Here is a 26,957-nt window from a genome sequence, read left to right as displayed (position 1 = left end):
CTATAGAGTGCAAAAAATGATCACTCCTACATATAGTTGTGCTTTATGTGAAAAAAAAGAAGCCCCTTCTTTTTAAAGTTTATTTGTCCGATAAGCCGACTTACGCAATTTGATCAGCTGAAATTACTCTTGGTGAACTTGCCACTTGCATCTATCGTTATTATATTATACAACGATAATTTGTACTACCTCCGTTTTTTATTAGGTGACACGTTTTAACTTTTGCACTATTCATACACCTTCCTTTGACCATATTTTGTGATTTATATGTAAGGAAAAATACAGTCAGCTGGAATTTTGTTAGATTCATTACAATGTATATTTTTAAAATATCAACTTTTTATAATTTTTGTTTAGCGGTAGTTAAAGATATTAACGATTTAATTTGTGCATTAGTAAACGTGACTAAAGAAACGTGTCAACTAAAAAAAAGCGGAGGAAGTATTTTTTTAGTATCTTTGATAGCGATTAAAACCTCTCTTGTACAATATTTGGTTGAGCATTAGTTATTTAGATTGTGGGTTTTCTGCTCATTCTGTTGATATCTCTTAGTTATGCTTGTGTGATTGAGTTGGCAAACTAACTACCCTAGTTGCTTATGTTTTTAAAATTATAAGAAGTCGATCTGCATTATTCAACGTGTGTTGAATGTTGAGTACTCTGTTTGTGTCTTGCATATGTATTCTCTTGCGGTTGTGACACTAGCTCTTTGCACAATGGATTGTCATTCTTCCCTTACAGACATTCATATCTGACTGCATATAGTGTTGTACAAGTTTGATGAACCTTACCTCTAAGGATATTTTAATTTTATTTTTTAGCTTGGATAATTTTGTGATCAGTTTATTAATTGATCATCCTGTAGGATATTTTATGCACTAATGTTATATAATATCATGATTTAGCTGCTATTTTTCTTGCAGCTGTTGGTTATATTTCTGAACTTATAGACTGACACTCCTAGTCAGAAGCTGCGGAGTACTCCGTATTCAGGTTCCTGATTTTCTGAACTGCAATGCAGCGGGAAGCCAAAACTGAACAATAATGTTAGCATTGAAAGGAAGTTACACCTACCTTACACCATTATCTTCAACCTTCCCTTTGGTTTCATCCATCTTACGAACCTACCGTAAACCTAACTACACCTCATTTCATCGCTTCAATTTGGTTGCATCATCTTCTTCTTCTGTCACTCCAATTTCTACCTCACCCGTTTCCATTTCTCACAAACCCCAAATTCCTCTCTTTCTAAGACCACCCATCTACTCTACAACTCTACTTGACCTCCATAACTTCATTACTTGGGCTAAAACCCTTGCTTTTTCAATTGGGTCCACCTTTGCTGAAATTGACAATGGCCCAGATTCTACTTTGTTGGTTAGAGAGCTCAATTGGTTCCTTGATGATGCCATTGAGGACCCTTTAATTGTTTCCCAACTGGGTGTTTCTCAAATTGGCAGATTATGGTCAAAATCGGTGGGTTTGAGGGCAAGTTTGGATGACATGTACAAGCTTTGGAGGGGGAGGATTGAGGAGAGAAGGCCTTTTCAGTATATTGTTGGGTGTGAGCATTGGAGGGATTTAGTGTTGAGTGTTGAAGAAGGGGTATTGATTCCGAGGCCGGAGACGGGGAAGATTGTTCACTTGGTTGAGAAAGTTATGGGGGGTGAATTTGAGGATTTGAAGGATGGGGTTTGGGCTGATTTGGGGACTGGTTCTGGTGCTCTTGCGATTGCAATTTCGAGGGTTTTGGGTAAGAATGGAAAGGTGATTGCTACTGATTTGAGTCCGGTTGCAGTGGCTGTTGCAAGTTATAATGTGGAGAGGTATGGTTTACAGGTTAGTATTGGAGCTTAATTTCTTGTTATATTTTACAGCATTGGATGAATAGTTCATTGTTTATGATCGAATCGATTAGTAGATGTTCACATGTTTGCTATGATTTTGTTGGTTTTGATGTTTGGTAGAATTTTATTTATTAATGTAAACCATTGTTATATATGATTATGGGTATAGTATGTCATCTTGTTCAATCATGTTGTTAATTTGATTAAATTTTTGATTGAGTTGTGCATTAGGATCTTATAAAGGTAGAACAAGGATCTTGGTTTGAGCCTCTTAAGGAATTTGAAGGACAACTTGCTGGTGTTGTTAGTAATCCACCTTATATACCAAGTGAAGATATTAGTGGGCTACAAGCTGAAGTTGGCAGGCATGAACCTATTCTTGCATTGGATGGTGGTGAGAAAGGCATGGATGATCTTTTTCATCTTTCCACGAGAATGTCTATAATGCTGAAGCCTGGTGGTTTCTTCGTTGTTGAGGTGCTTCTCTCTTTACCACTATAATCCTGCTTTTGTTTAGGCGTGAATGCAATTTAGGCTATTTTATACGTCATACTTACTAGCCTCTCTTTTGGTTATTGCTATTCTGCCTTAATTCAAAATTCTTAAGAAAAATTGTACAACATTGAAGATATTTGTTTTAAGGCTGTAAAAAACTGACGCGTCACAATAACCCAACATGAACCCGACACGAAATTAGCAGGTTTGGGTCAAGAATTCTCGACCCTTTTACATAATTGGGTCGACATGAACATGACACGAAATTAAACGGGCTAGGTTTGGGTTGAAAATTTCAACCCAAAACCTACACGTATAACCCGATTATATACATGGGTTGAACGATAACTCGTCAATCCAAACCCTACATGCTTAATCTATTAATTAAGTAGTAAAAAAAAACTGAATTTTTAATTCAAAACTTATTATTTTGTAAATTACCTTAACTCCATTTATACATTTTGGTAATTTTTTGGCAGTTAATTTAGCAAAAAGCTTTAAACCCTTGTGGTATCTTTTTCTAAAACACTAGCTTTAAACTATTGTTGTATCTTTAATGAATTAATGATGTAAGACTTTTTTTATTTTTGAATTGAATATTAATTAGTTTATTACAATACGTGGGTAAAAGGTTACACGGGTAACCCGTTTAATAAACGAGATAGGTTTAGGTCAAGGGTTTTCAACCCGTTTAATAAATGGGTTAGGTTTGGGTCAAGGGTTTTTCAACCTGTTTAATATCGACACGAACCCAACACGACCCGTTTGACAACCCTAATTTGTTTCCCATTCATTATCGACACTCATGGCTGGTTTGATGTTAGGTGATAAATGGAGTGAATAGTATTAAATTTGAGGGTAAATTTAGTGAATTGCTATTTGCCACAATGAAATTACTCAAGCTAGTATTAAAAGACTTTCATGCCCCTTATAATTTTGAAAATTACATAACAATCCAACCTTTTTTAACTACTAACTTTGTCTTAGCTCCACCTTCACCATTAGCTCCACCACCCATACCACAACTCAGCTTTAATTGGTCCACCACCACGACTCCACCTTTACGGTCCACCACAACTCCACCTTTACGGTCCACCACAACTCCACCTTGACTAGTCCACCACGACTCCACCTTGACCATCATACACCACGACACCACCTTGAATGGTCCATCACCCACGACATATAAAAATAAGTCGACGACGGTCGACGTTCATATCGAAGGCACTTGGTGGGGACGACAAACCGTCAACGCCGTCGAGTCAGGTTTATGTCGGACTTTTTTTTTTTCAATTTTCGTTGTACCCGGTCGCATGTTATATGCGACTATACCATGGTGTTCGCATGCTATATGCGACTACACCGTGGTATAGTCGCATATAGCATGCGACTACACCATGGTATAGTCGAGTGCTATATGCAACTCAACCGTGGCGTAGTCGCACGCTATATGCGACTCCACCACGGTGTAATCGCATGCTATTTGCGACTATGCTGTGGTGGAGTCGCATATATCACGCGACAATGTGAATAAAATTACCGACGAATTGGCCGGCGTTTTCCCCACGTTTCCCGGCAAACGAACCCCCTTCCCACGCCGTGATTCCATTGTTGTTAGTCTCTTCCTTTTCCGATTGATTTGGTATGATAAGTGGTTGATTTGGTGTGATAGATAGTGAGAAAATTGGATGATTCAGGCGACCTTAGGGTGGTGGTGGTGTTTATCGTGATGGTGATTTCGGCGACCTTAGGGTGGTTGTGGTGATGGTGTTTAGGGTGATGGTGGTGGAAGGAGTATGGTTGGTGAGAAAAATTGAATGATGTAAAACATGGAATTTATAAGGGTAGATGAGTCATTTAATACCGCGCCTTAAGTAATTCTATTGTGGCATTTAGTAACCCCCTAAATTTACTAGGTAAACAACTACACCTTCATTATATCTAGAATTGATGATGAAAAAAAATCCCATATACTTGGCATTTACAAGAGACATTATAAAATTATTCTTGCGAAGTTAAATACAAATTCATTGCCATATCTCCATTTATTACATTATACGGTTAGGGTCGGTTATATTAATCTTATAGGCAACTGATTTTGAATGTTAAATCTATTTAAGGCTGTGTCTAATTATTGTCATGAAATTAGTTTGAATCACCCATTCGCTCAACACTTTTTTTTTTTTGAGGAAAACGCATTGAGCATATTTATTAATCAAGGGACATTAAGTCCGAGAGTACATAGGGGGCAATCTCAGCGGGGCAATGATTGACCCAAACTTGTTCTACCCCAAAGGGCACAAGCCTAGCTAAGTGATGAGCAACAAAGTTTCCATCACGTTTTACATGAGACCAAGAGAACGAATTAAAAACACCACTCAGAGACAATATATCTTCGATCACACCATCAAGATCTGAAAAGTAGATGGCTGCCTTTGATAACCTGTTGATAAGGACTTGGCAATCAGATTCAATCACAACATCAGCAAACCCATATGACTTGGCAAGCTTGACAGCCATGACTAGAGCCTTTGCTTCAGCTACTTCAGGAGGCCATCTAGCACGCACCTTTCGGACAGCAGTCAGCAAAACTTCCCCCTTGCTATCCCGAGCCACAACTCCCATGCCTACCCACCCCTCCTCCACCAGACTCGCATCACAATTTAGCTTCACAAGACCTGCTGCTGGTGCAACCCATTTGTTCGAGCTGCTTCTGGCCTTTGGTTTTGCTGTCCCATAGATCTTCTTGCTATACATACCATACTCATCAACCAATCTTTTCATTCTCTCAAGAAGGATGCTGTTCGGTGTAACTAGGCCATCAAAAATCTTCCTGTTCCTCTCTGACCATATAATCCATGCCAAGTATACTGCTCTTTGAACAAGTCGTGCATTCATTCCCTTCCACCTTACTAGCATATCACATAAGCTTCCACTTCTGTCCATCAACAAGGGATTACAGCCGCTCTCTTCCCACAGTTCTTGGACTCGAACGCAATCGAAGATCGCATGATTTCTTGTCTCATCTTCGTGCCCACACCACGGACAGTCAGCTACATCAATAAGATGTCTTTGCTTGAGCAGTGACTTTGTTGGTAAACTGCCATTACACCAGAAGAAGTGCCTTACCTTCGGGGAAGCTTCCATGTTCCAAATTTCCACCCAAGCTTGGTGAAAATTATCGAAATTACACCCCTTTCCAAGCATATATGCCGTTTTCGTGGAGTATAATCCGTCTTTAGAAAATGCCCAAGTAAGCATATCCGGCGCTCTCAAGCTCAACGGGATAGACAAAATACAATTCTGGTCACGTTCATTAAATAAAGTTGCTAACACATCCTCCCTCCATTCCATTCTCTGCAAGTCAATTAATTCACAAACCTGAGAAAAGCCATCTACTCTAGGACTGGTAATAAACCGTCCCTCTTCGTCTGCTACCCATGGATCACTCCAGATGTTGACCTTGGCACCATTGCCAACACGCCAAATGACTCCCTCCTTCACCAGCGCTTTGCTACTCCATACACTTCTCCAAGAATAGCTCCCTCCAAACCCCAAGTATGATTCAAGAAACGATGTTTTTGGGTAGTACTTAGCCTTCATGACTTTGCTCAAGAGCGAGTCTTCGTTGTGAACTAGTCTCCAAGCTTGCTTTCCTAAGAGTGCGTCGTTGAAAATCTCAAGGTCCTTGAACCCCATACCACCCAAGCATTTCGGAGTACAAAGAGAATCCCACGACTTCCAATTCACCTTTCGTTGGGCTCCTTTTTGCCCCCAAAAAAATCGAGCCATCACTGATCGGATGCTGTGAATCACAGATTTGGGAAATTTATATACTCCCATAAGATAAGTCGGGTTGGCTTGTATTACTGACTTAAGGAGTACTTCTTTCCCGGCTCTTGAAAGCAACTTTTCCTTCCAACCCTGAAACTTCTTCCAGATTATGTCCGTTAGAGCTGTAAAAATGGCTTTTTTCGATCTTCCGGCAACCGTTGGAATCCCTAAATACTTCTCATGCCTGTCCACTTGTCTCATGTTCAAAACCCCCATTAGAACCCCCTTTTGCTCGATACTGACACCTTTGCTAAAAGAAACCTTCGATTTTTCATAATTAATTTTTTGCCCTGATGCTACTTCATATTTGTTGAGAATATCAACTATAACTTCGCATTCTCGTCGGTTGGCTCTAGCAAATAAAAGGCTATCATCTACAAACAAAAGATGAGAAATAACAGGCCCACTTTTGCTAGCACGAGCACCATGTATCTCCTTCTCAATTACCTTATTAGTAAGCATGTGAGAAAATACCAACAGATAGGGAGAAAGAGGATCCCCCCGACGCAGCCCCCGGGTAGGGCTCACCGAACCACAAACTCTTCCATTAATAATAAAAGAGTAAGAAACAGTCGTCACACAGTCCATAACCAAATTCACCCATCTACCATCAAAACCCATAGTAAGGAGAAGTTTCCGCAAAAAACCCCACTCCACCCGATCATATGTCTTGCTCATATCAAGTTTTAGCGCAATAGTACCTCTCCTACTCCGACTCCTCTGTTTCATAGTATGGAAGATTTCCAGTGCAATGAGGGCGTTATCTGTTATTAACCTTCCCGGCACAAATGCACTCTGACTTTCAGAAACAACCTCCGGAAGAATATGCTTCAAGCGTAACACAATAGCCTTTGATACTAACTTATACAAAACATTACATAAGCTAATAGGCCGAAACTCAGACATAATTGAGGGAGAGTTAACTTTTGGGATCAGGGCAATATTAGTATTGTTTACAGGGCTCGAGGAAATCATGCCATGTAAAATACTACTAACAAAAGAAAAAACATCATCACCTACTATATGCCAAAATTTCTGGTAAAAGATAGCATGCATACCATCCGGGCCGCCCGGAGCTTTGCATGGGTGCATGTGTTGGAGAGCCGAGAAGATTTTATCTTTGGTGTAGGGGCGAGCTAACTCCATATTATTCTCATCCGAAATCACAGACTTCACATTTTGCAGTACTTCTTGAATATTAGTCTCGTCAGGTTCAGCAGTAGTGAAGAGGTTTGAGTAGTAGTTCGAAACTATATTTTCAATCTCCTTCTCCTCTTCACGCCACACCCCACCCTCATCATATAGCCCTTTAATTCTGTTTTTCTTCTTTCTTTGCAAAGCCTTATGATGGAAGTAAGATGTGTTACGATCTCCGTCCCTCACTTCCAGAACCCGAGATCGCAAATACCAATATGCTTCATGCTTTGAATGAAGATCGTCAAGGGTGCGCTCCAACTCTGAACATTGCTCGCAAGTAGACAGAGTTATAGGTTGTTGCTGGACCTCCCTTAAGCTGCTCTCCGTCTTCTCAATTTGTTGCCCGAGATCGTCGAACTTCTTTTTACTCTACTTCATCAAGTCCCTCCCTAACGCACTCAACTTGCCCACCATATCAAAAGAGTCTGCTTTTACCCAAGAGTTCTTAATCACCTCTTCACAGGACCCGTCTAACATCCAAGCTGTTTCGAACTTGAAAATCTTTCGATTTTTATTCTTCTTCCTCTCACCAGGTTGCAAACGGACCACAATAGGAGAGTGGTCGGAGGTGTATTTCAACAGGTGCTCCACACTTGCTTGAGGGTAAAGTTGCATCCAACTAGGGGAGGCTAAAAATCTGTCTAGCCTTTCTCGAACTCGGGTTTGAATTGTGTTCCCACGCTCCCACGTCCACCATCTTCCTTCAAAGCCTAAATCCCTCAACTCACAGACATCAAGAGTTCCTCTAAATTTGGCTATTTCGCCCCTTTCTCGGTCAGAGCCTCCTTCAATTTCTTCATGTGACAGTAGCTCATTAAAATCTCCACCAAAAATAATCGGACCCGTAGCCTCACCACATAAATGTTCAATAAGCTTCCAAGTACGATGCTTATTAGCTGCCTCAGGCCAACCGTACATTCCCACAAACCTCCACACCACATCCCCTTCCTTACATCACCACAAATATGGTTTTGAGAGTACGAGACAAGAGAGAAGTCAATGATTTCATGATTCCAAAACACACACAACCCACCAGATTTACCTCGGCTTGCCACTCCAAAAGCATTCGAGAAATTAACTCTGTCTTTTATATTTTCCGCCGCTTCCTTACCGATCATAGTTTTCGAGACAAAAACTAGATCAGGGGCAATAAGGTTACTCCACTTCCGGAGTCTACGAACTGTCTCGGTGTTGCCCAATCCCTGACAGTTCCAACACAAAAGACTCATAATGCTTGACGGGGTTGGTCTCCACCAACCTCCGTCGATGAAATTTGGGCCCCAAGAGCTCTAAGACTTGTCTTGCTTCTCTTTCTTTCATCCTCTAACTCTGTCCCTTTTCCCAACACAAAATCAGCAACACTTCTTTTCTTGCCTTTGAACTCCCCACTTACATTATCATCATCCACCTCCATCCCCTCTCCTGATAACACTCGCTCTTTCCTCTTCCACGTCTTATTAGTCCCCTGTTTTTTATGAGCCCCAAACACAAAATTTTGTGAGTCAAAATTCTGTACTTCTGTCCCACTCACATTCTTTTCTCCTCCTGCCCCCACTACTTCAGTCTCCTTCTCAGTAATGCCTTCCCCTTCAGAATTAAGTATCGAGGTAATCTCTCCTTGTTGGTCATTCTTCCTAGGCTGGACTTCCTGATCCTTCCCCTCCCTAGAAAATCCAACCTCCTCTTCTACTCCCTTCTCCTTAAGGTGCTCTATTTGAGTCCCCTCATTCTCATTCGCTCAACACTTAATTTACATAATTACTTATCTTTGCGAAGAACTACCTTATAAAAAACCTTTTCTTTTTTTTTATTACCACTACTCAATACTATTTTCCTTCGCAAGCGAAGTTATGTGGAGCCTATCTGCAACGGACTCGTGGTTCGCACACAAATAAAAGGACAAAAGGCTGATTGTATTAGTACTTAAGCTAAAAGCTTGCAAACGCCAATGGCTTTTGGCCATTACTCTCCAAGTTAACTATTACAATTTTCTGGATACCCTTTACTTGCTATGCTCTACTATTTATATTACTACCACACACATAAAAATGGCAATCAAGCCTTAATTAAAGCAAGTACTATTTGTTTGGCATTTTACTATTTTAGTCTAATACAACAAAAGGCCTAAAGCTGCTTGTCTCCTCTGCTGCTCCTCAACGGTTCTCTCCCCTCCCCTGCTGTGCTTCTGTTGTGCTTTTGCTGTTGGTAGGTTGTTGCCTCTGTGTGTGTCTTCTGTGATACACCAATGTCACGGGTGGAGGGTGAGGGTTCATTGCAATACCGCCCCCCAAAAGCGCCACCTTGTCCTCAAGGTGGAAGGCAGGAAATCGCTCCTTGATTGTCTCGGCATCCTCCCAAGTAGATTCAAAACTCGGAACCCCTAGCCATTTGATCAACACTTCCAGCCCACCACTGCCCCCCTTTTTCTGCCGCCTCCACTACAAGCTCTAACTCCGGTGTGATCTGTTGGGGTATGGTGGGAGAATTGGGAACATCCCCAATGGCGCGTTTCAGTTGAGAAACGTGGAAAACCGGGTGGATGCGACAATGATGAGGTAAGTTAAGTTTATAGGCCACTCTGCCAGGCGTTGCACCACCTCATAGGGCCCATAAAAACGCGCTGCCAGCTTTTCGAACAGTGTCCTGGCCAATGATTTCTGGCGATAGGGTTGCAACTTTAGGAACACAAAATCCCCGACTTGAAATTCTTCATCCCTTCGCTTCAAATCCGCATTCCTTTTCATGATGTGCTGTGCCTGTAACACATTATTCTTTAGTTCATCGAGCATCAAGTCCCTTGTTGATAAGTATATTAGGTGACTCGTACTTCGTAGCTTTGTCCGCCCGATCGGGCGGACATTGCCCGGTCTGACCGGGCGGAAGAAGAAGAGGTGCCTGGCAAATTCGTTGAAGAAGCTGCTCTCGCGCCCGACCGGGCGAGCCTTCGCCCGACCGGGCGAGCCTTCGCCCGATCGGGCAGACCTTGCCCGGTCTGACCGGGCGGTGGGGGTTGGATACGTTGAAGCATTCGTATGGAGTTTTCTTCTCGCGCCCGATCGGGCAGACCTTGCCCGGTCTGACCGGGCGGAGAAGGAAAAATGCGGAGACGCGGATTTTACGATTTAAAGTTATCTTTTATGTTATCTTTTTGCCCAAGTATCTTTTATTTTAGGGATTAATATAAAACCTCCCTAATATCAGTATTAGGGTTAAAAAAAAAGAGAGACAGAGTGAGAGCCGTTCTTGAGAAATACAAGAATCATCTTTGTAATCTTTGCAGTTTATAGTGAAATCATTCGATCTCGGTGCCCGTGGACGTAGCTATCACATCGATAGTGAACCACGTAAATTCTTGGTGTTGTTCTTATTGTTTGCATTGAATTTCTTTATTGTTTTCTTGTTTGTTTACGACCTTTGCTTCCGCTGTCGCACAACAATTGGTATCAAGAGCTCAGGTTCAATCCTTGGAGAGTTTCTTGAAGATAACAATGGCAGGAGATTCAACAATAAGAATTGAGAAGTTTACCGGGAAAAATAGTTTCGGGCTATGGCAAATTAAGATGAAGGCTCTGTTAAAACAACAGCAGATATGGCGTCCGTTGGCTCCAAAGAGTACTACTTCGGAGTCAGGAGACGGACCGACTGACTCGCAGTTAGAAGTTATGGAAGAGAAGGCACACTCTACCATATTACTTAGTCTTGATGATCAAATCATCACGGAGGTTGCTGATCAGGAAACGGCGGCTGGATTGTGGCTGAAGCTGGAGTCATTGTATATGACTAAGTCGTTGACCAACAAATTATTACTGAAACAGCGGTTGTTTAGCCTCCGGATGCAGTCAGGTACTTCCTTACGGGAACATCTAGAAAAACTTAACTCTATTTTGCTTGATTTACGTAATTTAGATGTTAAAATTGATGATGAGGATGCTGCGTTGATTTTACTTGTATCTCTACCGTCTAGCTTTGAGAATTTTGTAGAGTCTTTTGTTGTTGGTAAGGATTCTATAACCTTAGAAGAAGTGAAGGCAGCACTTCATACTAGGGAACTCAGAATGAAAGCTACGAGTGATAATGGGGATAATGGTAGTGGGTTATTTGTTAAGTCCGGAAAGTCTAAAAAGAATAAGGGGTTTAACAAGGGGAACAATGCTGGGTCGGGTGCTGGAAACGGCAAGGATGGATCTAGTAAAACTACTACTAAAACATGTTATTACTGTAAAGAACCGGGTCACTTTAGGAATAATTGTCCGGTGAGGAAAAACAAGTCCCAGGCTGCTGTAGTTGAAGAGAAACCGAATGAGAGCTATAATTCAGAGGAAGATTTAGCATTAGTCAGTTCTGCTAGGTCTGATGATTTATCTGATAACTGGGTTCTAGATTCGGGGTGTTCGTTCCATATGTGTCCACGTCGAGATTGGTTTGATACATATGAACCTCGCAATGGGGGTATGGTTATAGTCGGTAACAATGCTCCATGTAAGGTCACAGGTATTGGTTCCATGAGGTTGAGGACTGTTGATGGGCGGAGGTTAACTTTGACTAATGTACGGCATGTTCCTGCTTTAGGAAAGAATCTGATTTCATTGGGTACCCTGGATGAATTGGGGTACAATGGTGTGTTTTCAGATGGGGAGTTGTGTATTTTCAGAGGTTCTGAGTTGGTACTTAAGGGTATCAAAAGGAACACCCTCTATGTTTTTGAGGGTGTTACACTGCCTAGTTCTGCGGTTTGCGCATCTGTATCTCACCAGGAGATGACTAAGATTTGGCACATGAGGCTTGGTCATATGGGGGAGAAGGGGATGCAGCTATTGTCCAAGAGGGGTCTTCTATCCGGGGTCAAGGTTGCCAACCTTGAATTTTGTGAGCATTGTGTGTTTGGTAAGAAACACAGGTCAAAGTTCAGCAAGGGTGCTCACATTACTGATGCAGTGCTCGATTACATCCATTCAGATTGCTGGGGTCCATCTAGAGTTGAAGGTATGGGAGGTTACCACTATTTTGTGTCATTTGTTGATGACAAGTCCCGATACACATGGCTTAGGTTGCTTAAGTCAAAGGATGAGGCCTTCAAAGTTTTCAAGCAATGGAAAGCTTTGGTGGAAAATCGACAAGGAAGGAAGATCAAGAAGCTACGAACGGACAATGGGCTAGAGTTTTGCAAAGACGAGTTTAATCAGTTCTGTGCAGATGAGGGTATAGGTCGGCATCATACTGTCAGGAAGACACCACAGCAGAACGGTGTAGCAGAACGGGTTAATCAGACACTGCTAGAGAGAGTCCGATGCATGCTCTCCAATGCAGGGCTTGGGAGGAGGTACTGGAGTGAAGCTGTGTTAACAGCTTGTTATGTCATTAATAGGGGTCCTCATTCTGGAATTGATTCCAAGATTCCGTTTGAGATCTGGAGTGGTAAGTTGCCTAATTTTTCGAATTTGAAGATTTTTGGTTGTGTTGCTTATTATCATGTTATTGAGGGTAAGCTGGATCCACGAGCCAAGAAGGGGTGTTTTGTTGGGTACGGGGATGGTGTGAAGGGGTTTAGAATTTTTTCACCTTCGGAGGGTCGGGTCATTCTTAGTAGGGATGTTACTTTCGATGAAAACACCATGTATTCAATTAAAAATGCAGAGATTTCAGATTTGAGAAGGGAAGGAGACAATTTATTACAGACAGATGGGGTACTTGAGGTACATCAGTCTACCATTGCTGATTTACCTCGGGTACAATATATTGATGATGATGCTGATGTTCCAGTGCCGGGTACTCCTGAACCTGAGATTACTCCTACTCATTCTAACTCTGGGGATGAGGTGGAGCAATCTAATCAGGGGTCATCTAGTCAACCTGACACCATTCTTGAGATGCCTAAACGAGTTATCAAGAAGCCTGTTAGATTGATTGAAGAGATGGAGGGAAGAAATTGCTGTGTTGATGCGATGACAGGTTATGCATTGAGTGTAGCTGATGATGTAGAGTCATTTGAACCTGCCACATATAAACAAGCAATTAGTTGTAGTGAGTCTGCGCAATGGCTTGCCGCAATGGGTGAAGAGATGCAGTCCCTTTACAAGAACAGAGTGTGGGAACTGGTAAAGGTACCGGAAGGGAGGAAGCTTGTGGGTTGTAAATGGATTTACAAGAAGAAAGAAGGGTTGTCGGAAACTGAGCAAATACGTTTTAAGGCTAGGCTAGTTGCTAAGGGGTTCAGTCAGGTAGAAGGGGTTGACTTTGTTGAGATATTCTCACCTGTGGTTCGACATACTTCTATCCGTGTGTTATTGTCAATTGTAGCACATTTTGATCTTGAGCTGGAGCAGTTGGATGTTAAAACGGCCTTCCTTCATGGCGATTTGGAGGAGGAGATTCTGATGAAGCAGCCCGAAGGATTCGAAGCTCCTGGAAAGGAACACTATGCCTGCAGATTGCTAAAGTCATTGTATGGACTTAAGCAATCCCCCCGACAGTGGTACAAAAGGTTTGATTCTTTTATGGTTTCACAAGGTTTTGACAGGAATTCATATGATTGCTGTGTGTATCATAGTAAGCTGGATAATGGTTCCATGATTTATCTTTTGTTATATGTTGATGACATGTTGGTTGCCACAAAGAATAAATCTGATATTGCTAGATTAAAGGAGATGCTTAACTCGGAGTTTGACATGAAAGACTTGGGTGCAGCTAGGAAGATTTTGGGTATGGAGATCTACAGGGATCGGGCTAGAGGTAAGCTTTTCTTGACTCAGAAAAGCTACATTGAAAAGATTTTGTCTCGTTTTGGGATGGAAAAATCGAAGCCTATAAGTACGCCAACTACTGTTAGTTGTAAGTTGTCTTTGTCTATGTCACCTCAATCAGAGGAGGAGTTGTCTTATATGTCTAGAGTTCCATATGCAAACGCGGTTGGTTGTTTGATGTATGCTATGGTCTGTACTAGGCCGGATATTGCGCATGCTGTTAGTGTTGTAAGCAGGTTTATGGCTCGACCTGGGAGGGAACACTGGCAAGGGGTGAAAAGGATTTTTCGCTACCTGAGAGGGACAGCTGATATTGGTCTTGTGTACGGGAATGGTAAGGAATGCTTGGTCACTGGGTACAGTGATTCTGATTATGCAGCTGATGTGGATACCAGGAGGTCTGTGACTGGTTATGTGTTCACTTTGGGTGGTTCTGTGGTTAGTTGGAAGTCTACATTGCAGTCATCAGTTACGTTGTCAACTACTGAAGCTGAGTATATGGCTTTAACTTCTGCAGCTAAGGAGTCTATTTGGCTCAAAGGCCTAGTAGGTGAACTGGGTATTGCACAGGATTTTGCTACAGTGTATTGTGATAGTCTAAGTGCGATTTGCTTAGCTAAAGATCAAGTACACCATGATCGGACGAAGCACATTGATGTCAGGTATCATTTCTTGCGTACTGACAAGAGGATTAAGGTGAAGAAGATTGGGACTGCTGACAACCCGGCTGATTTCTTCACTAAGCCTGTTCCGTTTAGCAAGTTTAAACATTGCTTAGACTTGCTAAATATTGATTACTACGTGATGTAGTAGGCCCTGAGGGGCGAAGTTGGGGAGCTCCTGGTGTAGGTGTGTTGGCATTAAGGTGGAGCTTGCCCGGGGCTTGTGATGCAGGTGGAGCATTATGAGTTGTTATACTTGGAGACGAGTATGTGATGGGTCTTGGTTGAAGACTTATCGGGATGTATGGCTTATGCATGAGTCCTGCATCGGGTTTGGCTTGAGATGTTTTTTCACTATGTCTTGATGGGGTCGTTTGCTGACTACGAGTTCTCGTCAAGGTGGAGATTGTTGATAAGTATATTAGGTGACTCGTACTTCGTAGCTTTGTCCGCCCGATCGGGCGGACATTGCCCGGTCTGACCGGGCGGAAGAAGAAGAGGTGCCTGGCAAATTCGTTGAAGAAGCTGCTCTCGCGCCCGACCGGGCGAGCCTTCGCCCGACCGGGCGAGCCTTCGCCCGATCGGGCAGACCTTGCCCGGTCTGACCGGGCGGTGGGGGTTGGATACGTTGAAGCATTCGTATGGAGTTTTCTTCTCGCGCCCGATCGGGCAGACCTTGCCCGGTCTGACCGGGCGGAGAAGGAAAAATGCGGAGACGCGGATTTTACGATTTAAAGTTATCTTTTATGTTATCTTTTTGCCCAAGTATCTTTTATTTTAGGGATTAATATAAAACCTCCCTAATATCAGTATTAGGGTTAAAAAAAAAGAGAGACAGAGTGAGAGCCGTTCTTGAGAAATACAAGAATCATCTTTGTAATCTTTGCAGTTTATAGTGAAATCATTCGATCTCGGTGCCCGTGGACGTAGCTATCACATCGATAGTGAACCACGTAAATTCTTGGTGTTGTTCTTATTGTTTGCATTGAATTTCTTTATTGTTTTCTTGTTTGTTTACGACCTTTGCTTCCGCTGTCGCACAACATCCCTTTCCCGCAATAACTCATCCACGGTCCCTACTGCTCCTGCCTTGAGCAATTTAGGAGGGGTTCTGCCATAAACCGCCATGAAAGGAGTAAATTGTGTTGAAGATTGGGGAGTAGTGTTGTAAGAATATTCGGCCCAAGGCAACCATGAAGCCCACGATTTAGGTTGATCACCCGCGAAACAATGAAGATAGGTTTCCAATCTCTTGTTCACCACCTCGGACTGCCCATCCGTTTGGGGATGGTATGAAGTGCTCTTCTTCAGCTTAGTACCCTGCATACGAAACAACTTTCGCCAAAATATACTAAGGAAAATCCGATCCCGGTCTGAAACAATGCTTGCGGGAACTCCGTGTAGTCTCACTATTTCCTTTACAAAAATTTCCGCCACCTTGTATGCTGTAAATGGGTGTTTGAGCCCGATAAAATGAGCATACTTCGATAGCCTGTCCACTACCACTAGGATAGTATCAATTCCCTTTGACTTGGGCAAGCCCTCAATGAAATCCATGCTTATATCCTCCCAAATCCTCTCCGGAATCGGTAAGGGTTGGAGCAACCCCGCCGGCGTTTGCTATGAATGCTTGTTTCTCTGGCAGATTGCACAGCACCTCACATAGGCAGCTACTTCCTTCCTCAATCCGGCCCAAAACCAATCGGCCCCAATTTTTAAATAAGTCTTGGTTTCACCCGTGTGACCACCTTCGGGAGAGTCGTGATAAATCTGAAACAGAGCTTGCTTTAGGCTAGAATTCCGCGGCAGCACCACACGGCCCTTGTACAGAAGTCGGTCATTCTCTACGGTATAACCTCGGGCTCCGCTTCCTTTTTCTACCTCTGTGTTCAGCCCTTGTATTTCCTTATCCCCTGCGATCTTAGCCCTTAACACATCCCAGTCAACCCCTTGCGTGGTGATCAAAGCTCCTAATTCCTCATCTTCCTCATCCTTACCCCGCCGCGACAAGGCGTCCGCCACCCTATTGGCCACCTCGGGTTTGTATTGTAATTCGAAATCGAACCCAATTAATTTTCGAACCCATTTTTGATACTCCATGCCGATTTCCCGTTGTTGAGTGATGTACTTGAGGCTTTGTTGGTCACTCCTAATCACAAAATGCCTCCCCAATAAATAATGCTTCCACTTTTCCACCGCCAAGCAAACGGCCATGAGCTCCTTCTCGTAGATCGACTTGCCTTGTCCCCTAGGCCCCAAAACCTTGCTAAAGAACGCCACGAGTTTCCCTTCTTGCATTAACACTGCTCCCAGGCCATACCCCGACGCGTCGGACTCCACGATGAATGTTTTAGAGAAATCCGGCATCGTGAGAACTGGGGCCGTGACCATAGCTTCCTTGAGAGCCCGGAATGATACACTCGCCTCCTCCGACCACCCAAAACTGTCCTTTCTGAGCTAATCCGTGAGTGGCCGTGCAAGATGAGCATATTGTCTAATGAACTTTCTGTAGTACCCTGTGAGTCCCAAGAAACCTCTTAAATCCCTCAAGGATTTAGGAATGGGCCACTTAACCATTGAGCCCACCTTCTCTTGGTCAACTGCTACCCCCTCACTTGATATAATGTGGCCCAAATAAGCCACCTTTTTGCCAAACACACATTTTTTATAGTTAGCAAATAAGACGTGTTTCTTAAGAGTAGCAAGCACTAATTGTAAATGCATCGCATGATCTTGGTCATTACTACTATAAACTAATATATCATAAAAAAAGACTAGTACAAACTTACGTAGAAAAGGCCGGAAAACATCGTTCATCAAGGATTGAAAAGTGGCCGGTGCGTTGGTAAGGCCGAATGGCATGACGAGGAACTCGTAGTGCCCCTCATGAGTGCGAAAAGCGGTCTTATGGGTGTCTTTTGGTCTCACAAGGATTTGATGATAGCCGTCCTTGAGATCCAACTTCGAAAAAATTCGAGCTCCATGTAATTCATCGAGTAACTCATCGATCACCGGTATCGGGTATTTATCGGGCACGGTTTCTTTGTTCAAAGCCCGGTAATCTACACAAAATCTCCATGACCCGTCTTTCTTTTTGACCAAAAGTACGGGACTCGAGAAGGGACTAGCTGAAGGCCTAATGATTCCCACCGCCAGCATTTCACCTATGAGCTTTTCAATTTCATTCTTTTGAAATTGAGGATATCGATACGGTCGAACACTTACGGGATCACTTCCTTCCTTGAGAATGATTTAGTGCCCATGTCCACCGCTTGGGGGCAGCCCATTGGGCTCAGCAAAAACCCCTTGATACTCATTCAACACTGTTCTCAAAAATTCTGGCGCTTGCTCATCACACTGACCCCTTCCTACTTCCTCTGTGTTGTTCATCTCCACTAGCAATCCCCCATTTTCCTTCTTCAATGTCCTCATCATTGCTTTTAAAGTAATTCCCGTGCGCGCTAGACTTGGGTCCCCATGGATGACCACCTCTTTTCCGCCGACCTTAAAACTCATTCGTTGGAGTTTCCAATTGGTCACAACCTCTCCTAACTTTTCTAGCCACTGTACTCCCATGATCAAGTCAGAGTTTCCCAATTGAAGGGGTAGGAAGTCCTCCACCACTTCGAAACCATCCTTAAGCTTTACTCGAACCCCATAGCAAGTCCCCCGTCCTTTAACCGCTGCGCCATTCCCTAACGACACGCCAAAAGAATTGGTTTCGGTGACCGGAATCTCCAATTTCTCCACCGTTCCCGCGGAGATGAAGTTATGTGTAGCTCCGGGGTCAATCATGACGACCACCAGAGTTCCCTTGATCGTCCCTGTCAACTTCATAGTCTTCGGATTGGTGAGACCCACAATCGAATTCATGGAAACCGAGGTCGGAATTTCCTCCTCCTCCTCCTTCGGCGCTTCCAACGTCACCAGCTCCCCTGCCTCGTCGGAGTCTTCATCCTCAACCAACAAGACGCTTAACCCCTTAGCTGAGCAGACATGGGTGGGGCCGGTCCACCGCCCGTCGCACCGGAAACACAACCCCCGCGCCTTCTTATCGGCGATTTCTCTCTCTGTCAGTCGTCGCACGTCACCATTAAACCTGGTTGTGGTGGTGGAGGTGTTTCGGGTCTGAAAGGATCGGGCTGCGCTGCTTGTTGAGGCTACTGACGATTGTGGAGTTTGGATTAGGTGGGTTGGGCTGTTTTGAGTGTGGGTACGGATTGGGTTGGAGGGAATTTGGGCTGGATTATGGGTTTGTACATTTGTTGTGTTTGGTTGGACTCGCCAGCTCCCCCTGAAGCAGGGCTTCGGTTAAAAAACGAATACGGTCTGGGTTTGGTAAAAGCCCTACCCGCCTTCCTGGAGCTGTTGACCCGGTTTCTTTCTTCAACCCGGATCGCTAGATCCATTGCGTCTTCGAGGGTTAACGGGTTAAGTAATCGGATCTCCACCCTTATATCTTCCTTCAGCCCATTTATAAACTGGCCTTTCATTAAGCTTTCAGGCACATCCATTAATGGTGAGGCCTTCTCGATGAACACTCTCCTGTATTCGACGACGGTGGTGGTTTGATGCACCGCCAACCATTGCTCGTGCAGCGCTCCGGCGTTCACTGGCCTGAATTGAATCAACACGCGCCCCTTCAAATCGTCCCAGCCACCAAGTGGTCGGCGTCGGCTTTCCCATTGGTACCACCTCAGGGCATCTCCGTCCATAGCCACCACCGCGGCCTGTATCTTTTCCACCTCCGTGAGATGGTAGAACTGAAAATATTGCTCGCTTCGCAGTATCCATCCGTCCGGATCGGACCCATTGAAGATCGGCATATCGAGTTTTCGAAATTTCCAATTTCCCCGGCTGTCCTGGTTCCCTTCGTGGTGGCGGTACTGACCGCCTGCTCCTGGATCCCAACTCCCCAGTCGAAGGCCGTTGAAACCCCCTGCTCCAATGGGTGGCTCGTTGAAGCCACGGTTCAGGGGTGGTGAGTCGTGGAAACCACTGCGGTTCACGGGCTGCTCCACTTCTTCGTTTCCCGCGAAGGGTTGGGTGGGTTGCTTCCCCAACGCCTTGAGAGCGCTACGAATCTCGTCTAAGGCTTTGTCATGTCGGCTCGTCGTCATGGTGAGTTGCTGGGTGATGTCTTGCCGGAAGCGATCCATTTTACCCTCCATTGATTGTCTCACCTTATCAATGGACTCCTCCTGTTTCTTCAACAACGCTTGCTGCAAGGAATTTTCGCCATCCCAAAGTTTCTCAACGATTTCTTCGGTGAGTTGCTGGGTGATGTCTTGCCGGAAGCGATCCATTTTACCCTCCATTGATTGTCTCACCTTATCAATGGACTCCTCCTGTTTCTTCAACAACGCTTGCTGCAAGGAATTTTCGCCATCCCCGAGTTTCTCAACGATTTCTTCCACCCTTTCATCAAGCACCGCCACCCGCTCCGGCGTCACAGTCAACGGCGTCGGCGGCATGTCGGCTCTGATACCAAATGCAACGGACTCGGGGTTCGCACACAAATAAAAGGACAAAAGGCTGATTGTATTAGTACTTAAGCTAAAAGCTTGCGAACGCCAATGGCTTTAGGCCATTACTCTCCAAGTTAACTATTACAATTTTCTGGATACCCTTTACTTGCTATGCTTCTACTATTTATATTACTACCACACACATAAAAATGGCAATCAAGCCTTAATTAAAGCAAGTACTCTTTGTTTGGCATTTTACTATTTTAGTCTAATACAACAAAAGGCCTAAAGCTGCTTGTCTCCTCTGCTGCTCCTCAACGGTTCTCTCCCCTCCCCTGCTCTGCTTCTGTTGTGCTTTTGCTGTTGGTAGGTTGTTGCCTCTGTGTGTGTCTTCTGTGATACACCAATGTCACGGGTGGAGGGTGAGGGTTCATTGCACTATCTGGGTCCACTCTTTATGTTTTTCAGTTCCTCTACTTGTCTTATCTCCATTAATATAGGGACGAAGTACCCTTTTTTTTCAACTAAATCTCGACTTATCTCTCGGAAACTAGTGATACTCACTTCACAATTTCTTCCGTTCTAATTTTTTACTATCACCATGAAAGGGTTCCAATTTTTTTATTAAGTCAAGGCAGTTGCAACTCCTCACCTGTAATAGGCTCCAATCCTCCATCAATCTCCTCTCCTGAATTGGCTCTCAACTGTATTTGTGCTCCCCATGGTTGGGTATAGTTTACGGGTGAGGAACACAGTTTTGATGTGTTTCTCTAAACAGTTGTTGCTTTAATATTGATTTCTCTAATTGTCAGTTCAGTCAATATATTGCAGAAGTACTTGGCTCCACCTTTCTAAATTTTTATGTCAATTCTGTGCATCCAGCTTGCGAGATGTACCACTGAATAAAGATGTACCATCATGGGCTAGTTTGGTTTACAATAGCTAGTTTGGTTTCCTAGCTGTCATGGGCTTATAGCATGACCACTGAATAAAGATGTACCATCATGGGCTTATGGCCTGAAATACAGTTATTCTTATCAGGTAGCTTCAAACAAAATTTTCTTTACATGAAAATCCTTATCCACTTTTCAGAAGCCTTTTTTATATCAAGAGAACTGTGAAATCCTTGTCCACTTTGTAAGTTGCATATATTAAGAGAACTGTGAAATCTTTTGGAGTTTTTGCTGAGGAGCAATTTCCAGCTTAAGCAAGAAATCACTAAGATTTTATTTCAGTATTCAATAATGCACTGAGTTGGTTGTGCCTAATGCTTTACCTTCAATTGTATGAAACAGACAAATGGTGAAAAGCAATGCAGGATACTCACAGACTACCTGAAAAATGCAACACGAAATAGCTTCTGTGACGTGAACATAATTTCAGATTTTGCTGATATTCCACGGTTTGTGACTGGACGTCGTAGATAACCAGATACATTACATGTTATGTGATGAAAGGTACCCTTATGGCTGTTATGTGCATGTTATCTGAGTATCTGACACTTCAGCATTGGTTGGTGTTGTGTTTAGATTCCTTCTGCTGGCACCTGTTCCTTAGGTCATGTGTTTTAAATCAAGGTATAAATATCCAGGAAGATGCTGCTATCTGGCTGGTTTGCTGCTACTATTGTCTTTTTGGTTTGCCATAACACCAGGCCTCCATTCCTCAGTCATAGTCTGGTCAACATGTTAGCTTTCAGCTTAAGCCATAGGTTTGTTAAATGCTAAGAAGTTGGGGCTGATACTAATCTATTTCTACATAATTTGAGAGCAAATATTGGTTTGCCATAACACCAGACCTCTATTCCTCAGTAACTCACAAGTTCACTCTACTTGCTTTGATTTTGAAGACAGCTGCTTGACAAAACAGCCAATAGTTGGAGAAAAATGACATGGCAAGTCAAGTACTAGAGACCAGGCAGTTGAGGTGCTTACTTTTTCTAATCAAGCCAGGTACTATTTCTGAAATGGATATCCACTTGTGCAGATAATTTGGTGCATCGATTCAGGTGATTGCTGCTATAGTGCTATCTTAACCTTTTGTCTAAATAGCACTTGGAAAAAGAGAATACCTAGTCTAAACTGTAAAGTCCCAATACCTCCTTTCCTGTGTTGTTTCGGGAAGTAAAACCATTTGTTGCAGCTTTACTCGGCCAAGAGATAATGCAAATTTTTTTTTTCCTCAGATTCTGTAATGTGATACAAATGGAAACACATAACTCAGAATTTGTAATATTATATAAGTGGAACAATATATCTCGAATTCTGTAATGTCATATAAGTGGAAAAATATATTTGCAATACAATTACTGAATAATTGAATTATGCTGGTATAATCGACTTAAAAGAATTCCAATGTTATTTTTTCCTCTATTTTGGTGTTGTGGTAAGATGGGCAGCAGTTACACAGGGCAAGTCATTGGTAAATGGTGGTTTGTCAGTTGTCACCATAACCATTGTTGGCAGTGTTGCTCCCTCAATAGTCTCTGATCTGTAGAGCAAGTATCCAATAATAAAGCATATCTAGACTTAACTGTATACTCACCCGAAGGGTGGTAATCCCAGAACAAGAAATCTTCTTCCCTTTCCTTTAGTAACTCCATCTCCAATATCTTCTTTGGTGATTCCCATTCAAACCTTTCCCGTATGGTACCTATCCAAACCTGATTATTTTGTTCCATGTTCCTAGTCAAATTTTGTTTAGTTGAATGGGCTTGAAAAGAGTTTTCCAACGATATATTATAAGCCCAAATAAAAGACTCAAAACGAATAAGTTATGACCAAAATACTAAATCGAGCCTAAACTGAGCCTAGGTGCATCTCTAGTACGATTCAATGATTATATGTAGTCAAAATACATTATTTACGTCCTATATGATCATATTCCTAATCCTAAATAAGTTAGGAATTTGTAGAATCCTCTAGAAGGTTCTAATCTATCCTTTGCGAAAAGATAGAGAACATATCAAAGAGGTCGAATAAAACTTCTAATGTGACAATCCTTATCCCGTTTAAATCCAAAGATGTTCGGACATCTTTTGGAAACATAATTCCATTAGAAATCAAACTCTGTAAAACTTTGTTTTCTTCAGAAATCATCGCATGACGACAAGACCAACGCGACACGTCAGCCTGTCGTGCCGCAACAACGGCCAACACGTCCTGACAATCCCGTCGCCCCGTGATGGAGAAGTTCGATTTCGTCCAGAACTTTTGATCTTTTTCTGATCGTTTTGACTCTCTTGTTTCTCTATAAATAGAGGTCGTTTTCCTCGTTTTCAAATCATCAACAACTATCAACAATTATCATCAACAATCATCATTGATGATCATCAATAGTCCCCTCTCTACAATCATCATCATACACTCACGTTCTTATCCTTGACCTAACTACATATTTGATACATCCCAAATCATTCACCATAGTTCCTTTGCGAAATTCGAATACTCCAAGCCAAACTCGATATTGTCTTCGACCTCAACGTGAAAGGTTGATATTTCTGAAGGTTTGGTCCCAAATCTATATTTCAATTCTTAATTAATAATTTAGTTTACTATTTACTTTATTGATTTCGCTTTCTTGAAATTTACTAACGAGTGTATTATTTTAATAGCAAGAAGGTCGAGACATCAAAGTAAGTCGGTTATTTATTCTTTTGATTTTGAATAGAAATCATGTTTCGCATGATGTTTCGATTTCTAGTATCATGTTTAGGATAACGCTTTGATTTTGTTATTAGTGACATGCTAGGATTTGTTATTATTTTGTTTAGTATCATGCCTAGAATCTTACTACTAACGATGTGTTGATGATGATTGTTATATTGATCATATGCTCCTTGGTTATCGATGATTTATTGCTATTTCTTGATCACGCACCTTTTGACAGGTTTAAAAGGGAATTTGCACTTGAAATCACGCGTAATAAAAAAATAATAATCGAATTTAGGCTTATTGATTTTATTTAAAGTGCTCACCAATATTAGATTTGATTGTGCATTAATAATCAACCAACGTAGATTAAACAAGTTTAAGATTAATTTGATGTATGCATGTTGATCGAAAAGCGTGTATGAATATCATAAGAATTAAATAGATGCCTATTTAGGGCAGGTTTAACATTTAAGGGCCCACCTGGATTGAGTGTAATGGGATGGATTAATTCAAAGGGTAGATTTTATGGGCTAAATTCGTATGCCTGGATTGGGCTTAAAAATTAGGCCCGATTTTTTCCCCCACAAATAGAGGGTAATGTATTACACTCCCCCCCCCCATAGAGTAATGATTCCCGGGGTAAACTTACCCATATTTTATCCTCTCTCCTCTTATAATTGCAGATCTATGGAATTCATCCATTCATGAAGTGTGCATGCAATATTTGCTGATTCTATTAGTAGACTGGGTAATAATTAATGTTTATCAACTCATAGCAAATTTTAGTGCTTAATTTATTTAGTTTTTAGATTTTTGTTTTGCAGTTTTTTTTTTATTTTTTTTTATAATTGTTTTTCAGAACTTTGTTGTACCTATATTATTCAATTGCTAGTAAATCATGGTAGTATATGCTGCATTATACGATTATTGCGATTCATTTTTAAAAAATTAAGTTGTTTAGTTATTGTTTAGTTGTTGATGAATAAAAATGGTGAAAAAAATGCAAGACGTTTGTTATGAGAGATGGAAAGGGGTAAAACATTACTTCATGAATTTATTTTATTTTATTTTAGAAACAATTTCATGATTTAAAGATTTTTTTCATGTTGTAAGTGAATTGCTTCATTATTTTGGGAATTTATTTCATGCTTGATGTATATGATATTTGACAAGTTTGATTTGTTAAATAAAAAGTAAATAAATAAATAAATAAAATTGATTGTTAGAATGGAAGCATAGCAATAGTAAACGTAAGAATACTTACTTATACCCTGTAATAAGTTATCTTTTACCAAACTTGCTTCAATTAGTTCCTCTTAGTTGTTATTTCCTTAAATTAGTTCATCCTAATAATTTCCCTCCTAATTATTTCCCCCTAACAGCTCCTCTCAATCCAGGCAAGGCCTTAAGGTTAAATTCCGCGAACATCAGTCATGGATCCGAACACCCCTATGGAGTTAGCAATCTCTGTGACTATGAATGGGGTGTAACCTTCACAACTGTGAACAGTTTACAAATTCCTAATATTGTTGGAGACTCTTTTTCTCTAGCTTCTTTTCCTTGGAGCGCCGCCATGCTTAAAAACATGACCCACAATAGGGTGAGAAAAAAATTCCCTAAAAGATGTTTTGGAAGATTAGGGAAATTATTAACAAGGGCAATCTCTTTAGGTTTTGTGTTATATACAAGGTAGGACATGAGCAAGTTTCAAGGGCACCTGAGTTGGCTAATGCTTGTTGGTCTTCTTTTACTTGTTTTACTAGCTAGTTTCTTATTTAACTAAAAATAAAATTAAATAAATAAATAACAATAAAAATACTTGAAAACATAACAAAAATACCATAGAACTCTAAAAAGTACTAGTATATTTATTAGAACTCATTAACTTTTTATACTAATTAATAGTAACTACTCCTAAACTATTCATCCCATAGTTTCTTATACACTTTTTTTGTCTTTACTGCAATGATTGGTATTAGAAGCTAATATAGTGTAAATCCTTAATTTTGCCTTTCCTTTTGTCTTTTTCTCTCCTCGCCTCATTCCCTAATTAAATAGTACATCTTTCTTCTTGATCATAGTTTTTATCACTAACTTCTTCTAAAGTGTATGTCAAAGTGTCAAAGTCGATGGCTTAGGAATTGACACTAACAACAAATTTACCTTTCTTATTTAGGATTCTCAAGTAATCAAGTTTCCTGATGAGTGACACTCATTTAGCCTCTTTTAGGATGAATTTTAATCGCTTTTATAGCTCTTTTATCTCTTTTTCTTTAGTTTTACCTGTTATTTCTCTAGTTTGTGTTTTCCTTAGCTGTTTTCTCGTTTTTCTTGAGTTTCTCAGTTTATTTTCCTTTTCTCCTTTATTTGTTTTCTTTTCTTTGATTCTAGGAGATTGGTGATGTTCAACGAGCTCAATGGTTTTTTCTCGAGATTTGTAAGGCTCAAGATGCAAGTCTGTCTCTCCCTTTGAAGCTCAAAATGATAAGGGATGCAAAGTCCAAGTCTTCTAGGTTGTGCTCTCAAGTTGCGTGGGCATTAAAAATGGTGTTGAACCCATCATGGAGGCCTTTGGAAATTGCCACCCCCAACATTCATCAAGTGGAGCGCACAGAAGCATTGACATTCGCACGAGAGGAGCTCCCCTGCTCCCAGGCACGGGCGCGTAGAGTAGGGGAGCAGCCACGCATGTGTGAGGTGTGGCCGCGCAATTCTACCTCCCCGTTCCGTACCCATTTCTTTGCGGCCACACATATTAAGGAGAGGGCGTACCTATTGGTGTTCTTTTTGGATGTCTAACTAACATCTCCTTTGTTTGTTTTACTATATATAGATTTTTCTTCCTTTTAGAGAGAGAACATTAAGAATATGATTGGAATTGTATGAGAATTAGACTAGTTTTAGAGAGAGAAGCTCAAAATTTTTGGAAACATTGTTATTAGATTTTAGAGAGAGAAACTTGGTAATTGATGATTCATTCCTTTTGATCTTCATTCCTTTTGATATTGATCAATGTTTTGTAAGAATTCCTTTCTCTTTAATGCAATTTTAGTGTTTGATT

The 26,957-nt window shown here is 41.7% G+C and overlaps 1 protein-coding gene across 1 annotated transcript; it reads left to right on the top strand.

Moving 5' to 3' along the window:
• The first annotated feature begins 548 nt into the window (after positions 1-548).
• LOC110700120 (release factor glutamine methyltransferase-like) lies at positions 549-22,567 on the top strand. The gene is made up of 3 exons (XM_021877612.1): positions 549-1,839; positions 2,079-2,324; positions 21,539-22,567. The coding sequence occupies exons 1-3, from the start codon at positions 1,045-1,047 to the stop codon at positions 21,668-21,670; spliced, it is 1,173 nt and encodes a 390-aa protein (XP_021733304.1). The 5' UTR covers positions 549-1,044; the 3' UTR covers positions 21,671-22,567.
• Positions 22,568-26,957: the final 4,390 nt, after the last annotated feature.

The sequence above is a fragment of the Chenopodium quinoa genome, unplaced genomic scaffold, assembly GCF_001683475.1.
Source record: "Chenopodium quinoa cultivar QQ74 unplaced genomic scaffold, ASM168347v1, whole genome shotgun sequence".
Classification (NCBI taxonomy): domain Eukaryota; kingdom Viridiplantae; phylum Streptophyta; class Magnoliopsida; order Caryophyllales; family Amaranthaceae; genus Chenopodium; species Chenopodium quinoa.
The sequence above is the reverse complement of the archived record's forward strand: the minus strand, read 5'-3'. Positions and strand labels throughout refer to the sequence as shown.

Bases quoted from the DNA above. Each gene is read 5' to 3' on its own strand.
- LOC110700120 (XM_021877612.1), top strand. From the start codon at position 1,045: ATGTTAGCATTGAAAGGAAGTTACACCTACCTTACACCATTATCTTCA. The intron at 1,840-2,078 runs GTTAGTATTGGA...GTTGTGCATTAG, and splicing joins TGGAGAGGTATGGTTTACAG to GATCTTATAAAGGTAGAACA. The intron at 2,325-21,538 runs GTGCTTCTCTCT...TGTATGAAACAG, and splicing joins GTGGTTTCTTCGTTGTTGAG to ACAAATGGTGAAAAGCAATG.